Genomic DNA, 15,952 nt, shown 5'->3' on the forward strand with positions numbered 1-15,952 from the left:
TAAGTTATTTTATTTTATACCCCTGACGTAACCGTTACATTCAACCATTGATTTCTATTACTTAAGAGTTAAGACTAAGAGTACGAGTACTCGTATACTATTCGACAACGACTATTTTTGTAAGAAATACTTATAATTTATCACCAAAAAGCAATAGAAATAAGGAAGGAATAATTTATTACCATGCATGCACCATGATGTCTTCCTATTCCTAAAAGAAATTATAATTAAAAAATAAATTACAGGCGTTGTCGCAAACCGCAACCATTTTTGAGGCGTGACCGTAAATTATTGTGTATTGGATTTCACATTACAGTAGTAACTCGAATAACCAGATTAATTGTTGTCGTTAGTCATTCGGATAATCCAAAATCCGGATAACCGAATGTATAAAGAAAAGCTGGGTTTGTACATATGTAACACAATTGTTGTACGTCTATTAAAAGCAACAAATACATATTAACGAAAATCAACGTTCTCAAAGAGAAAGAAAAATCAAAAGAAACTATTAACATTTTCCAACATACGATTTATACACATATAAATTACATACGCATTTACGTATATTTATTTAAATTTTCTTAGGTTTCATTGTAGTAAGTAGGTTGTATAAAATAATTATCGTGATTGATAGTCCGGATAATCGCGAATCCGTATAACTGAGGCCGGGTAATCGAATGTCTATTTTATGTGGTAATTTCAAAAATCCTCACCCATTATCGGTCTAACAATGTATATAGACGGGTAGTTCATGTTCCTCATTCAATTTTAAATTCAAATATTTCGACTGTAAACCGCTGCTTTGTACCAGGCTTACATAAATCAAGAAGATGTCTCAAATTGCCCAGTAGTGCGTAAGTAGGACGGCACTATTTTTAGACAAGGATCAACATATTTTATGAATCCCTCCCTACCAGGGGATGGCATTCCAGTACTTTGAATCGAAAAAAATATTGTATGGAGACTAATGCCATCTATCGCTTAAGGCGATGGAATAAAGATTCAGAGTTGATATATGCTGTAGATGTCGTTACAAAATACAATATTCCGTTTTCTTATATTTTTATTTCAAACTCAATAAAGAAAATAATCAACATAAAAATAATTTTATAATTTGCTTATTAGGTTTTTAAATTTAAATAAAATATAAAAATTATATATTTTTTTGTTGTAAACCATTTAAGTTTTTGCAATTGCAACACTGACGGCTGATCACTTGCAGCACTGAACTGAACTTTGTCATTTGTGCCTTATCCTTATACCTTTTTGTTATTGTTATATGTTTTGCTCTTTTATCGGTTAACTTATTGTTTCTGACTATAGTGTGTTATTCGGAATTTGTTAGTGCTGCTTTTCTCATCACTTGGCTATCATATCTGCCTGGTTGACCCCCGGGGTTCGATTCGGTTTAAGAACTGCTACGTAGGATATTTACCATGATGATGACAAAAATGCCGAAACTCCTATTTCGAATGTAAACAACCGACTTATACTATTATTATAGACTTATACTTTAAATAAATGTATTAAAAAACATAAGCTTTGTTTTTGAACTTATCCCCAAATCAATATTTAATCGATACAATCAAGGAAAATATAATCTATCGCCCGATGTTAATAATCAATCCTAATCCATAAATTGCAACCATAGATTGAAATAGACAGAGATGGAAGACGGCATGCAGGTTAGTGATTGAATAGACATGTCAAAAATTCCAAGATTGACGTTAACTGGAGATCGGAGATACATTATTAACATTGGGCGTATATGTACAATATACGTGTATATATAGATACAACAATAATAGTTAATTGCTATAGGTAAGTACCTATAGGTACGGTTCTATGCTCAAGATGCGATATGTGCTCAGGGCAACGTAAACAAAAAAATTTGATTTGTCAGTGGCACATCCACCCTTTTACTTTCTGTGGCGTTACCTACAGAGCGGCGTATGTGACAAGCTTAATAACCAATAATTAATTTGTGGAACTGACACACCTTTACTAGAAAGCTTAGCAAGAGGAAAATAATGATAATAAAAAAAACTAAAATTATGAAAAAAAAGAAACTTAAAAATCTTTATTCTGTTAACAATTGTTAAGCTGTAATACAGTTCTTAAATAGATCCATTATATCATAAATATAATTTGTATTCTCGTAAGCAATTTTCATACATTATTAAATTATCAGTCCTAAGGCCACACTTTTGAAGCACCTATTAAAGATTATTAGATATTCTTATCACTTTTATATAGTTTTTTATTAACAACTATGTTTAATATTTATTATGATTTTCTATCTTTAACACCATAAATAATAGTTTGAAAGACTCATTTTCATTTACATTAAGTTGACAGTAATTAATACTTACAAATTTATTTTAAAAAATTACACTATTCATTGGTTGTTCTATTTTTTCTCACAAAGTTACAAAATTCATATAAATTATTTTTTCATTTTAGCAATATAAATTTTAAGCCGCTATAAACATATCAAATAAATATCTTACATGTGGCCTTCATTGTCTAAACCCTTATCATACTTTAACAGTTGAGGAGCTGCTTGAATCTAAGCCATTGATCGGGGCAGGTATATTAGTTCTAGGTCGTCTAAATAATAGGACATGGGGTTCGGGGTTATGCACCATGAAATGTAGCCATCCTGGGCTTTGCTGAACACCAAGATTTCTCCATTCGGTTTCCGTCATGAGGTGGGATTTTGGAACTAATCTAGCTATATCTGGTGGGAGGATGACATGTCTGGAATGCAATAAGTTTAATTAAACTTAAATAGTTCTGTCGTGTGGCTTGTCTATAATTGAATTAGAGAGTCATTATATATATATATAGTATTCATGCTAACCTTGACATCGTAATGCGTATTACTTATTTAAGAATTACATTTCGTAAAAATATTACTTAGAGCTTTTAGTTGACTATTGATAATAAATATAACTTTAAAAAAAGTTATGTAAGACTATATTGAAAATTGTAAGTTAAATACATAAGATTTAATTTTTAAAGATAAATAAAAGCATGGTAATGAATACTGTAAACGCATGATGCAACGCTTAGTAAAATATTTAAACTATATTTTGCGACAATTTAAAAGGAAATAGGAAAGAAAATTGAAATTTATAATCTATTAATTCATTTTTAGAAAAGATTTTAACTTAATAACATGAAATAAACTCCCAACCTGTACTCGTAGACGTCATCGTTGTATCTTTCCGAATACTGTATCTGATCGACAGGCATTTTTGTTAAAACTTCAAATTTAAATAGATTTGAATTATAAGACGCACAAGAAAATATAAGCCTAGATTTAATAATTTATTTGAAATAAAATGCCTTTCCAATTTACAGCGATCGATTCTTCCAGCTGTTCAAACTGTCAATACAATCAAAACATTCACGTTCAAAAATTACAGATAACATAAATTTTAAATATAAAAATATAACTATTAACAATTACTTAGTATAATTTTACGTTTTGGTAAACAACTTATGTTTATTTCGTTTTATTTATATATAATAAATATTTTTCTTATGTCTTTTTTTAATTTCTTGTTTGATAGTTTTTAAAACGTTTGACATAATATTGGCGGGAACATAATGACAACTGTCAAGCTCGAGCTACTGTGCTACACGTTCCTTTTTATGCATTTGATTTTTTATGTCAAGCTATTATTTATTGGCTAGAGTGGAAAATAATATTTATATTTATAATTAGCTTCGATTGTAAATCTGCTAATTATGCAAAAAATCTGGAGAGATAAAAAGTTTTCATATAAATATTAGTATATTACTTACGTATATGTGTATGATAATATACACAAGGTTTTTACGATTTCGAAAATTGATTTATAAAAAGTAAATTTCATCATCTTCAATAGGCATTTTAATTTAAACTATTTTTATTCTTAAATTAATTGATTTTTTAAAAAATGAATATGCAGAATACGTCGTTAGATATTTAACTTATATTTTTTAAAATTATCGAAACGAAATGTATAAGTTAAAAAGCAAAGCATCTCGCATGTGATCAATGTACTTAATCTAACGAACCAAAGATGCGAAAATAATTTTTAAAAAACCTAAAAATTTGAATCTATAACTATCAATCCAAACATAACTATCTAATTTCTATCTAAGAAACTGCAGGACTATATTAAATTATATTGAATACGTAGAGTAATTTACAACGCAAAATTATTAATATCAATTTAAATGCGGGAACCTATTGAGAGTAAAACATCGGGTATGACGCGGCCGACATTATCCAATCTGGGCCCCACTGTAACAATTCAATAATGATCCCCTGCAGTGTAGGGATACCATTATTTGTACGTTTTACGGTTGTTTGATGTAATTTTGGACTATATTATTTATTATATATTAATTACCAAAATAAAAATTATATTTAAAAAATATATATTTTCATACAAGGTCCCTAGAATTCGGAAATAGTATCATTATGATGTACCTAGATAGGATACTCTGACGATGACGATGAGTCTTAAGGTTAAGACTCATCTTCTAAGAGCACTTCTACTTTGACTAACTGAATTCAACTGGTTATTGATTTAAGCTTGCATTTCTTAGAATTTAAAAGAATTTTCATGCTAAGTAAAATTTACGAGTCAGACAGTGCAGAATCGCCACTGAAAATAAAATATTTTGGATTATGTGGAAAGTAAAGAAAATGGCGGTTTCTTACTACGACTTTGTACAAAATGCAGCATCATAGCAAAAAATCTATGAAATTATTGTCATCCTTGTGAATCAATCACGAATAAACGCCGATTGCAATTGAAACCGGTAGTGTCGGGAAAAGCTTCTAGGAGACTCAGTTGACATCCTATATCTAGACCGACACCATGACCTCAGTAAATTTGGAATTTTTACAGAACCTCCTGAAGGACGAATATCCAGATGTAACCATACATGACTTTGAGGTAAATATATTTCAAATTGCAAGATATTTTTCCGGATTTTATTTAAATTATAGTTTACCAGAGGCAGAGGCCAGTCGTGGCGCAGAGGTACACGCCAAGGGCGCGTGACGCCTGACTGTAAACGCGACGGGTTGAGGAATTGGTTTCCCGTCCCCGTTCGAGAAAATGAAATTTTTAATATTTTCATTTTTTACTCTGGCAAGGCAAGCCTAGCGGTTGAGTTCCGCCACTCAGCAAATGCGGAACACGCATGATCCTTAAATCTTCGATTCCCGTTGTGGTATTTGTTTTTTTGTGCTTAACTTTAGATTTATTTAAAAATAAAAAAATCATGTTCTTTATAAACTGTGTTCTGTAACCACTTTGTAACCACCATGTTAATGTGATATGTATGGTTTGATAAACAACAATTAATACCATCATGTCTCTTGAGCTGCAGGATTTCCCTTTTCCTTTAGTAGTAGTTAAGAAGTAGTAGAATAAGTACTAAAGGAAATACCTACTGCATAGTTTACAAACAATGCGGGTTGCTCGGAAGTGTCTAATGTATTAAATAGTTAGCTACCTATGATCACACTGTCCCCTCAATACAGTCAAGTACTTACTGCCGTTTTAACCAACACTGTGGCACTTGGCACATATATGTAGGTCAAAAATTTTTGTCATTGTCATAATATTATAAATAATTATTTACAACATAAATATATTTTAGGGTGCACCAGGATCCAAGCGAGGAGATAATTACACATCAATGGTGTACCGAATAACCTTGAAAGGATCGCGAAAGTCTATTGAAGACGATAACACAGAGATTATTGAACCGTGGGAAGGATCTATTATTTACAAATGTTTGCCAGAAAGTATTTTACGTCGCGAAGCTTTCAAAAGCGACGAATTGTTCTGCAACGAAGTAGCTTTTTATAATAAAATTTGGCCAGCTTTGTCCAAATTCCAAAGTCAATGGGAGAAAGTAATTCATCCCCTTAATTCCATACCCAAATGCTACTTAGCGCAGAATGATTTGGTCATTTTGAAAGACTTAAAAGAGTTTGGGTTCGTGATGCCTGATAGGAGGAAGGGACTGACTATCGATCAGTGTTATTTTGTACTGAAACATCTGTCTCACTTTCATTCCTTGTCGCTGGCTATGAAGTACTACGATCCTGAAGGATTTTATGAATTATTAAATATACAGGATGGGATTTCTGAAGGTAAGAAGTTTCTTTTGTAATCTATATATATAAAATCGAAAGGTCACTCACTCATCACGAAATCTCAGAAATTACATGTGCTAGGAATCTCAAATTTTGCATAGGAGTTACTTATAGGACGTAGGTGCTCGCTAAGACGGGAATTTGCAATATTCGACTTCTAAGGGATTGTTTTTGGGGTTGAAAGTTTGTATGAAACTTCGTTACTACAAATGCTAGAAGTCTCAAATTTTGCATGGACGTCACTTACGTAAAGGGCGTAGATACTCATGGAGACAGAAATTAATAATAACGTAGTTCACGCGGGTGAAGCCGCGAGCGGGCCGCTCGTAGTGATATAAAGGTTACCTATGTTAGAATTCTTTGTATCTTTATTATTTCTCTTCTGCCTTCGTATTAGTCTCATGCACATAACACGAGAGTTAAATGAAAAAAAAAACAAATTATGTGCTTTTTGTAATTTAAATTATTGTTGTCCAATGATTCTAGTATTTTTCCTGTCGGAAAACGAGGATTACTATAGAAGCTACTACAGCGAAGCTACACGTAATGCTATAGCCATGGTCGAAGAAGAACTTCAAGGCTCCTCTGACAAGGAAAAATATTTGGTTCCCTTTAAACGATTTTGTAATGAAGAAACTTTTTTCCAATCTATGGTAGAGATGGTAGCTCCAAGGGAACCCCTAGCAGTGATATGTCATGGGGACTGCTGGACCAATAATATGCTGTTTAAATTTATGGACGGTGATCTTGCTGAGGTAATTTTGATATAAAATTAAAGCAACAATATTTGAGTACTTACTTTAATATGTATTTGAAAAATTCAATTAAAAGTGATAAGCTTTTGTGAAAATAATAAAAATGTGTAATTTAAAAGGGAATTTCAAATAATAATACATTTTTAAGACTGATTGCTGATTAGAGTAATAAGCCGTTTTTTTAGTTATACGTTGTACCCTGCATATATAAAGGAACAAAGAGGGGACCTAGACACTTCGTTCCCCATGCACTAAGTGCACATAATTCGAGACATTGCGTGTTGATTGGCGAAACTTAACTCACTTTGTCTTTTTATTCGCTTTTTCATTCTAATGGGAATGGAACATTACATTCTGCTAGACCATTACGTTATAAATTTACCATTATATTTTTAGGCCGATATGATTATAAAATCCACATGTTTCAGATGTATATCGTAGACTTTCAACTGGCACGTTACGCGTCACCAGCTCTAGACCTAGCTTTCCTCATATACTTGTGCTTGGAGAAGGAACAGCGAGCTGAACACACCACAGCACTATTACGTTTCTATGCTGATGAACTTTATGAGAGACTGTCAGAAATGAGCGATGGAAATATATTGGACAAGGAAACTTTACATGATATGTGAGTAAAGGAATAATAAGTAATAATGATTTATAATTCATTTGTTTTTTGCAAGGTGAATTGAAGAACCTGGGAATTTACTGTTAAGATACTCCATTCCCATTTAACATTTCCATTCCTCACTTTCCGCCAAATTTTGGAGATATTACGTGTCGAATGGCGGTACTCAACGCCGCGCTTAACCACATTATCAGAGCGAAGAAGTTAACATATTTAATATCCTACTATCTTTAGTAGTTTATATTTTCGTTTTCCTCCAGTGGGAATTGAAGCCACAACATGATCAACCGATTTATATCCTTCGTGTCAACTAACGATCTATATTGTAGTCATCACGCTTAAAATAGTAGAATTATTCGACTTTTTAACTAAATAAAAAATATTTATACCTATTTGTTTTCTTAGGTTACAAGAGGAGTTTAAGAGCAGCAGTCGCTTCGGTCTCGGCATCGCGTTGGACATGTATCCGATAATGACTTGCGATAGCAACGAGGCACCCAATCTTTATCAGGAAAAGGTAATATTAATTACAACATTTTTAATAATTTAGGGAAAGAATTCCGTCACTCAAACTTAATGCCCAAAGAATTCGGCGGAAAGTGGGGAACGAAGTGTCTAAACACAATGTTCCCTCTGCCTACTTTTGCTGATTGTTTTTTGATATTTAGGAGAGTGAAATATCCCCATCTCATGAAACAAGCAATTGTATCAAACCGGTATGGACTTCGAACGAGGCTTGCAGGAAGAAAATGACGGACTTGGTGACAGAGCTCGTTGATAGCGGACTTCTATAATTTTTTTTTATTAATATTTTTTTTTGTAAATTTTTATTTTGTATGTAATTAATTCATAATGTAACAAATAATTTATTAATATTATAAATTAACTTTATTTTTAGTGCTGAACGCTCTGTGTTATAAAAATTGTAACGAATTTATTTATTAAATCTATATTTAAGTATTGTTTTTTATTTTTTTTATAATTAGGTATACGCACGTATTCTATATACATAATATTTATATGAAACAAGCAAAAATTAAAACCAAAATTATATATTTTTAATATCTGAAAATCTGTGACATTTATAAAACCTAAGAATTTGAAATAGTTACTATTTTTTACATTTAAAATGTTTCGTTAATACAATAAAATTAATTTTACTTCCTAAGAACATAATATGATTCTATACATTATCATCCTCGCTTTGATAACTAGGCAAAGTGCGGCGTTGAGTTCTTCCACTCAGCATAATGCCTCAATACTTTGGCGAATGGGAAGAGTCTTAATGTAACCTATTCTAGGTTCCCTCCCCCCGTATACCGTGCTTATGCACGCTTATGGGATACGCTTAAAAAAGCGAACGTAGGAAAAAAGTAAAATCTGTTAGGAGTTTTTGAAATCACTTATTGCAATGAAAGAAAGAAAGTAAACTTATTTATATGTATTATTATTATCGATAAAAGAAACAATATCTTATATATAGTCGAATATAAATTTATTACGTTTAGTAAATATAAACACTGGTGTTAGACTTACATTTATTAGAACCATGCTTTGTGACGATTTTACAATAAAAAAATATGTTTCTCTTACAAAAATCAGATCGTTTATACATTTTATATGAATATTGAAATATGTTTATTAGTGTAAAGTGCAAAATTTGTTTTTTTGTAATTTTTTTTTCTGCGGGTAGTTATGAAAAATGCAATGGATATGGACGGAAATTTTTGATAGAAAAAATTTTGACCATTACATTAATTTTTAAATAAAAAAATATTAATTAAACGATTAAAAATGTTATAAAAAATCATATTTTGACCACCTTTCACTATACAATAAGGAAAAATTGAAAAAAAGTAAAAATTAAAAACGAATTTCGCACTAAATTATATTCAATGGTACTAAAAAAAATACATACCCGTACTGATTCGTGGCACAAAGTTAATGAAACCTAAAACTAAATGATTTTTTTATAAATAAAAAAAAACGTACGGGCCAAATATAATATAATACAGATCTTATTAGACTTAAACTAAACAGTCATTGAAAACTTCAGATTGTATGAGATTCACCTTTTTCTGAAGATTCCAATAATTTTTTTTAATGTTATAATTGTATATTAAAAATTTAAAATAATTCATAACGCTATTTTAAATAATATATTATTTAAAAGACGATAATATGGTATCAAATTGACATTTTTTTAACATGATAATATAATTTCTTTTCTAAATAATTATAGCGTTTAATTATCTTCACCAAAATTTAAGGCATTTTTATTGAATATTTGGTTTACTTCATTTTCATTCCATTTAACGTAGTTCCTCTACCTTTAGACGCTTGTGTAGGTCTCATGAACCCAGAGGTCTTTGTCTTCAGTGGAGGTTTTGGAACTCCTACTGAACTTCCACTTGAAGAGGACCTGGATGCGGGCATTCTGGAGACAGGTTTTTGCACTGGTTTCGGGATGGGTTTGACAGGAGTTGGAGCTTTCTTCACGGTAGCAACTGACACTGAACTGTTTAACGAAGATCTCGAACTTCGCAAGGAAGCTCTGGAAGTCGATCTTTCTACACGTAAGGAAGTCGCGCGTTTTGTGAATCGTTTTGGGTCCAATGGAGTCCGAGGCGGCGTTTTTGTGTCTTTGGTAGTTATTTTCTTTGGAATTTCCGTCTTTTTGGGCACTGGAGATTCACATTCCATGTTGCATCCTGATGACGCTCCCTGGGAGGCGCTTTCGGAGTTAAGACTTTGCGTCTCTTCGAATCCTTCATCGTTGAGCTCGTGTTCGCTTTTAACTTTCGGAATTCTAGGAGAAATCGTCCTTTCTGTAGGAATTTTATCTATTTTAGCATTCATAGATTTCCTATAAGCATTCCTTGACCAGACACCAGTAGGTGTTTGTGTCGGTGACTTTAGTTCTCTTATGGCTTTCTGAACGTCCTCCTGGTTGATGGATGTCTGCCGCCTCATCCTGGAATATGGCACTGATTTAATATCTTTGGTTGGTTTTTCTGGCCCACCTTGACCTTTTAGTCTATCCTGCCAACGTTTTAACCTAACTTCTTTCTCGTCTTTTATTGTTTCTTCTACTGGTTTCGTTTCTTTTGGACTATCAATTGGATACGAAGCTTGAATTTCCAATTTAGACGGTCTCAACACTTGGGTTTCTGCTATTAATTCAGTACTTTCCGGTTTCTTCTCTTCCTCGGGTGAGCTCGATTCTGGTGTTCTCTTGTACCTTCTCGTTCTTCTAGCAGCTGAGAATCTGTCGAACTGTCCGTCACCTAATATCTCCTGACACAAGTCCTTCATTTCGATGGAAGATTTTTCTGGTATTGAGGATTGGAATTTCCTACAAGGCTCTCTTTCTGGCGGTGGGTTGAATATTTTTCTTTGTACGGGAGGCGTTTCGATGTTATCAGAATCTATTTCGACTCGATCAGATTTTTCTGTTTTGTTATCTTTAACACTGGTAACGGTGATGTCGGGTAGTTTTCGTTTTTCTTCTTCCGTAATGGATACAAGTGGTTGAGGCGAGTCGATTTGTTGACGCGATCGCTGTCTCCTGAGACGTCGCATCTCTTCGTTTTCCTCTGTTTTCCGCCAAGGCAGCCTACTGTCTTTTGTTTTTGGTTGCACGTCTGTAAGAGCAATGTTAAATTAATTAATTTTTATTTGAAAAGTATACTTGAGATGTATTTTAACATAAATTAAATACATCTCAAGTATACATATATACTTATGTATTTTATTTTATGTTTTTATTTCTAATTTTTAGTTAATAACTAGATAATTGGTTTGTACACTTATGGATATCGTCGTCATCATCATTATCAGTCGGTTTTTACCCACTGACAAATATCCAATGAATGAACTCGAAACGAAATCGAACTCATTTTTGAACGATCTCATATGTGTATGCCTATGTGCTGTGTATACGCACATACGCATGTGTAGGCATGTATGCGAATATTTGTATATGCGTGAATAATATTTGTATATGTGTGTTGGCCCGTGTGTGTGTGTCTCACCCTCGACGGCCTCGATGGCGCGAACAAGGTCGGTGTCGGTGACGGCGGGGCGCCACTGCGCGCCGCGCGCCTCCGCCACCGTGCCCAGCGTGCCGCAGGAACTCTCTAGAGGTGCGGAAACAAATAAAATAAAATAAATTAATATAAATGTGCTGATTAAATAGGATAAAAAGGATGTGATGTAAAGCAATAATTAAATTATACAATCTTGTTAGCTACTGATAAAGAGCCATTTTCCAATATTACAATACAGCCATCCATCCTGTCATCACGATAGTTGAGCTTGATTTTTTAGATTAAGACACTTCCGTTCTCCATTTTTCGTCGAATTCTGGTGGCATTGGCTTGCTTCTGCGCCACCACTGGCCTCATTGAGTGGGCGGGAAGTGAGAATCAAAATATACCGAAATAAGAGATGGAAAGCAAAGAACGGAGTGGTTAAACCAATTTATCTGCACATCCTACGGAAATGCGTGTAAAATATAAAACAATACGTATATTTCAGGCTATTTCTAACCGGAGTCGTTTTCCAAGGAGCGCCGGTGCGCCGCGTGCACGGCGGCGGAGTGCGGCGCGCGCGCTCTGCGAGGCCTCTCCTCCTCGCTGTTGGCGCGCAACCAAGATTCGATTTTTTGACGCCATTCCCTACATTATCATAAAAAATTAAAATGTTCTTTAAAAAAAACATTAAATTTATAAGGAATTATATCCATAAGAAATCGCTTTTTGGGAACTAGTGGAAGTTGATGAGTGACAATGCTAAGAATTGCAATGTATAAAATTACAATATACTGTTCAAAAACATTTAGAATGGTATGAAATTTAGTATGGACCAGTTATATTCGCCCTCGTGGCACAGTGGCATGTTGACACCGTCTGACTGTAAACTCTTTATGGTTGTGGGTTGGTGGCAATCTAAGTAAGGGGAATAAATTATTTTTATTTCTTCGTTATGGTAATACATTAAAGCGTGGCGTTAGCGTTCTACCAAACAACACGTAATATCTCGGAATTAGGCCCTTAGAGCCTGGGGAAAAAATGTTTAACACTAGCTTCCGCCTCGCGAAAAAAAAAGAATAAAAAAATTACTTAGGCTTAGCTTCAGTCGAAGCTTCCACAGCCGGCACAGATGGTGTAGGATTGGGGGTGGGGGTGGGAGTGGGAGTGGGCGAGGGTGAGGGAGAAGACGGTCGTTCCCCGGTACGTTCTCTGTCAGGGATCTCTAGTCGAGCCCGGATTGGTGCACGGCGGGACCAGGACCGATCTGGGAATTTAGAAACTCTTTTTATTGTGCAAATCAATTAATTCACTTTTCAACTTATCCATATCTATTACGAATTTTATTTGATTCTTTTATATAGGTTCGTTATATGAACCTATAATTTTATTAGAAAATGTGATAAAAGTGAAGGAAGAGTGTAAACAAACATAATTTTAAAACATAATTATTGGCGTAGCTCTTCTTTATCTATTAAATAACTAGTGACTATAACGCGACTTCGCCTGCTTGAGTTTACATTGTAGCTTACGTGTAATTCTGATATATAAGTTACTAGCGGACGCGCGCAGCTTCGCGTGCTTATTTAGGGGTGAATTCTAATAAATTATGAAACATGTGTTCAATGAAATATTTTTAAGAGTCTAAATTTCAAATTTTATAAAAAACGGTAGGGATTTAAACATTTTTCCATACAAACTTTCAACCCCTTATTTGCACCCTTAGGGGGTAAATTCTAGAAAACCATGAAACACATGTTCAAATAAATATTTTTAAGAGACTAAATTTAAAATTTTATAAAAATTGGTGGCGATTTAAGAATTTTTCCATACAAACTTTCAACCCCTTATTTGCGCCCTTATAGAGAGAATTCTAGAAAACGATGAAACACGTATTCAAATGAATACTTTTAAAAATCTAAATTTCAAATTTTATAATAATCGGTGCCGATTTAATTTTTTTTCCATACAAACTTTCAACCCCTATTTCACCCCTTTAGGCTTACAATTTTTCAAAATCTCTTCTTAGTGGATGTCCAGATTATAAAAGTAAACATCTGTCCAAATTTCACGTTTCTACGCACAGTGGTTACGGCTGTGCGTGCGTCTTACCTCAGTCAATGAGAACAAGTCCTTTTATATATATAGATATTACTGGAAATTTTCATCTGAATCCGTTCAACAGTTTTTGCATGAAAGTGTAATAAATATATATCCTCATAAGCTTTCACATTTACATTATTAGTGGGACTAGTAAGTACAATTGAATCAAATATGAAGAGCTCGTCACTTCATTAACCGGTGCTAGTATATATGAATTATTATTATGTTTGTTCCAACTTACCCAAACTTCCCCACACATTCCGTTCCCTACCCTCCTGATTTGGGGACGAATGCCTCAAAAACTCTAACAAGCCGTCTTCATCGTCCCCAGGACTTGCGCGACTTCGACGACGTAGACTACCTGTTGGGGTTACATCTGGAAATAAAGTTAGAAAATATATTCAGATTATATATTGAAACAGCGTATAATTGAAAACGTAACGGTTATGGGTTCTCCATTAGAGGCGATAGTTAGTATAGAAAGAGAATATAGAGTTAAAACACTCCGTTTCTATTTAGTTAGTTCCGTTCCCCGTTTACTGCCGAATTCTAGAAGTCGCTCGCTTGGTTTCCTGCACCACAATTAGTCTCAAAACGTGTAAAAGCTAGTTTTTTAATCTAATTAAAAAATACAATATTACCTGGTGATGGTGATGGATCATGCGATTTCCGCAAAGAACGTCTTCCTAAACCATTTCGTATATCCAGCAGAAGAGACTCCATGAGAGATTCACACTCCGATACAGGTGTACTGCACATACTGCCGCCTGAAATTTTGGGTAATATTTAGTTATTTTATTATTAATTCTCTGGTAAGCAGACAAAAGCGATTATGGTAATGAACTCCGCCACTCAATACGCAATGCCTACAGAAATTGGTGAAAGTGGGGAGCGCAGTCCCTGAACACTAGACTTCTTTTGTCTATCTGGCTACACGCGGGATACGCCTGGAGCTAAAAAAAAGTATTTCTCTCACCAGCCCTGTTCTTAGTGGCGCTGATCGTGAGGTCTCTGGCGCGTCGCCGCGCTGCCGCCTGCTCCTCGTGCGCGGCGCGGCGCGCGTTTTCGGTCACCGCCGAACGGAACTTCGTACAGAATGTTACGAATGTCTGAAAAAAACATACTGTTTGTAAAAATTGAAAGCTAAATATTTTTGATTAATTATTTTTTATTATTATATAACTTTCGAGTCAAATTCCGTTTAGACGCTTCCGTTTCCCACTTTAACTACTTCACATTGGTCACGAAGTAAAGCGAAGAGTTAAGTTCTGCTACTCAACACGCAATGACACACAATGTTCCAGAATTTGATTTCCAAATGTGGAACCGAATCAGCTTAATGGGAAAGTGGTACCTCGTCATGTTATGTGCGGGATGCAGCGTGAAGCAAAAAAAAACATGTTTAACAATCAAGCGCCCAAGTAAACGTCAACAGCATTAAAATAAAAAAAATACATAAATAAAGAACGTACCTTAAAACACTCCTCTAATTTGAAGGAGACAGGATCTTCACAGAAGAACTCAGCTAATTGCTTTCTTATACTTTCCACTTCTTCCATATCCTTATTTAACGCTGAAACTTCTCTTTCTGCTACCTAATAAAGTTTTAATTAAATATTATTATTATAATTTACATTAATACGTGTATTTAAAGATATTTTGGCACATTGGCACAAGGACTCACTGCAAAGAGGACGGTCTCGGGTTTGATTACCACACAGGTAAATATAAAATTCATTTTCCTTAGTAAGATAGAGCGGCGTTGAGTTCCGCGTCACAACATGACACGGCTAGAAGTTGAGCCAAAATTCTTTAACACAAAGTCATATAAAGCCAAGAAAGTCAAGAAACCTTAAAAATACCTGTAAAAAGTCACCCATCTGTTCTCTAATATCATGTTGCGTAGTGTTCTGTATCTCCTTTTTCAGCGTAGTGATTCTTTGCGACAGAGTGTTTATTTCATTGTGTAACTGTTCCACACTCGCTTTGGACGCCTCCTCTAACACTCTAATGTCGTCCGCGAAGTGAATTAGCTCTTTATTTTTACGCTCCGCTTGCTGAAAAAAAAAATTCTAAATTAAATTACATATGCCGTGCTGATTCCGACGTGACGCAGTGGCACAAGCGTATGACTGTAAACTCGATGATTGTGGGTTCGTTTCCCACTCGGGGAATACCCTAAACATACCCCAAAAAAATTGACAGAAAGTGAGGAGTGAGTTCCCTTATCTACCATGCTATATGTGGGATACAGCGTGAAGCT

The 15,952-nt window shown here is 34.2% G+C and overlaps 3 protein-coding genes across 4 annotated transcripts in view; 1 reads left to right on the top strand and 2 right to left on the bottom strand.

Annotated features, from left to right (window-relative positions):
- Nucleotides 1–2,052: 2,052 nt before the first annotated feature.
- LOC146536412 (cyclin-dependent kinases regulatory subunit-like) lies at nucleotides 2,053–3,411 on the bottom strand. The gene is made up of 2 exons (XM_085190319.1): nucleotides 3,200–3,411; nucleotides 2,053–2,760 (listed from the first exon to the last, which is right to left on the bottom strand). The coding sequence occupies exons 1-2, from the start codon at nucleotides 3,256–3,258 to the stop codon at nucleotides 2,538–2,540; spliced, it is 282 nt and encodes a 93-aa protein (XP_085046445.1). The 5' UTR covers nucleotides 3,259–3,411; the 3' UTR covers nucleotides 2,053–2,537.
- Nucleotides 3,412–4,800: 1,389 nt separating this feature from the next.
- Nucleotides 4,801–8,515, top strand: LOC146536413 (uncharacterized). The gene is made up of 6 exons (XM_085190322.1): nucleotides 4,801–4,958; nucleotides 5,671–6,169; nucleotides 6,659–6,927; nucleotides 7,356–7,555; nucleotides 7,961–8,072; nucleotides 8,224–8,515. Exons 1-6 carry the CDS (start codon nucleotides 4,881–4,883, stop codon nucleotides 8,347–8,349), a joined length of 1,284 nt encoding a protein of 427 aa, XP_085046448.1. The 5' UTR covers nucleotides 4,801–4,880; the 3' UTR covers nucleotides 8,350–8,515.
- A 515-nt stretch (nucleotides 8,516–9,030) lies between these two features.
- form3 (FH2 domain-containing protein formin 3) overlaps nucleotides 9,031–15,952 on the bottom strand; it is an 81,297-nt gene continuing 74,375 nt past the window's right edge. For both annotated transcript variants that reach the window (XM_085190321.1, XM_085190320.1), the window contains 9 exons: nucleotides 15,552–15,746; nucleotides 15,162–15,284; nucleotides 14,666–14,798; nucleotides 14,331–14,456; nucleotides 13,931–14,065; nucleotides 12,679–12,853; nucleotides 12,107–12,234; nucleotides 11,590–11,694; nucleotides 9,031–11,199 (listed from right to left, as the gene is read on the bottom strand). In XM_085190321.1, the coding sequence (XP_085046447.1) occupies nucleotides 9,848–11,199; nucleotides 11,590–11,694; nucleotides 12,107–12,234; nucleotides 12,679–12,853; nucleotides 13,931–14,065; nucleotides 14,331–14,456; nucleotides 14,666–14,798; nucleotides 15,162–15,284; nucleotides 15,552–15,746 (2,472 nt within the window). In that variant the 3' untranslated portion in view covers nucleotides 9,031–9,847. The remainder of the gene's footprint in view (nucleotides 11,200–11,589; nucleotides 11,695–12,106; nucleotides 12,235–12,678; nucleotides 12,854–13,930; nucleotides 14,066–14,330; nucleotides 14,457–14,665; nucleotides 14,799–15,161; nucleotides 15,285–15,551; nucleotides 15,747–15,952) is intronic.

Source organism: Heliconius melpomene, chromosome 9 (genome assembly GCF_056956725.1).
Source record: "Heliconius melpomene rosina isolate 202511_hmr_F chromosome 9, ASM5695672v1, whole genome shotgun sequence".
In the NCBI taxonomy this organism is placed as follows: domain Eukaryota; kingdom Metazoa; phylum Arthropoda; class Insecta; order Lepidoptera; family Nymphalidae; genus Heliconius; species Heliconius melpomene.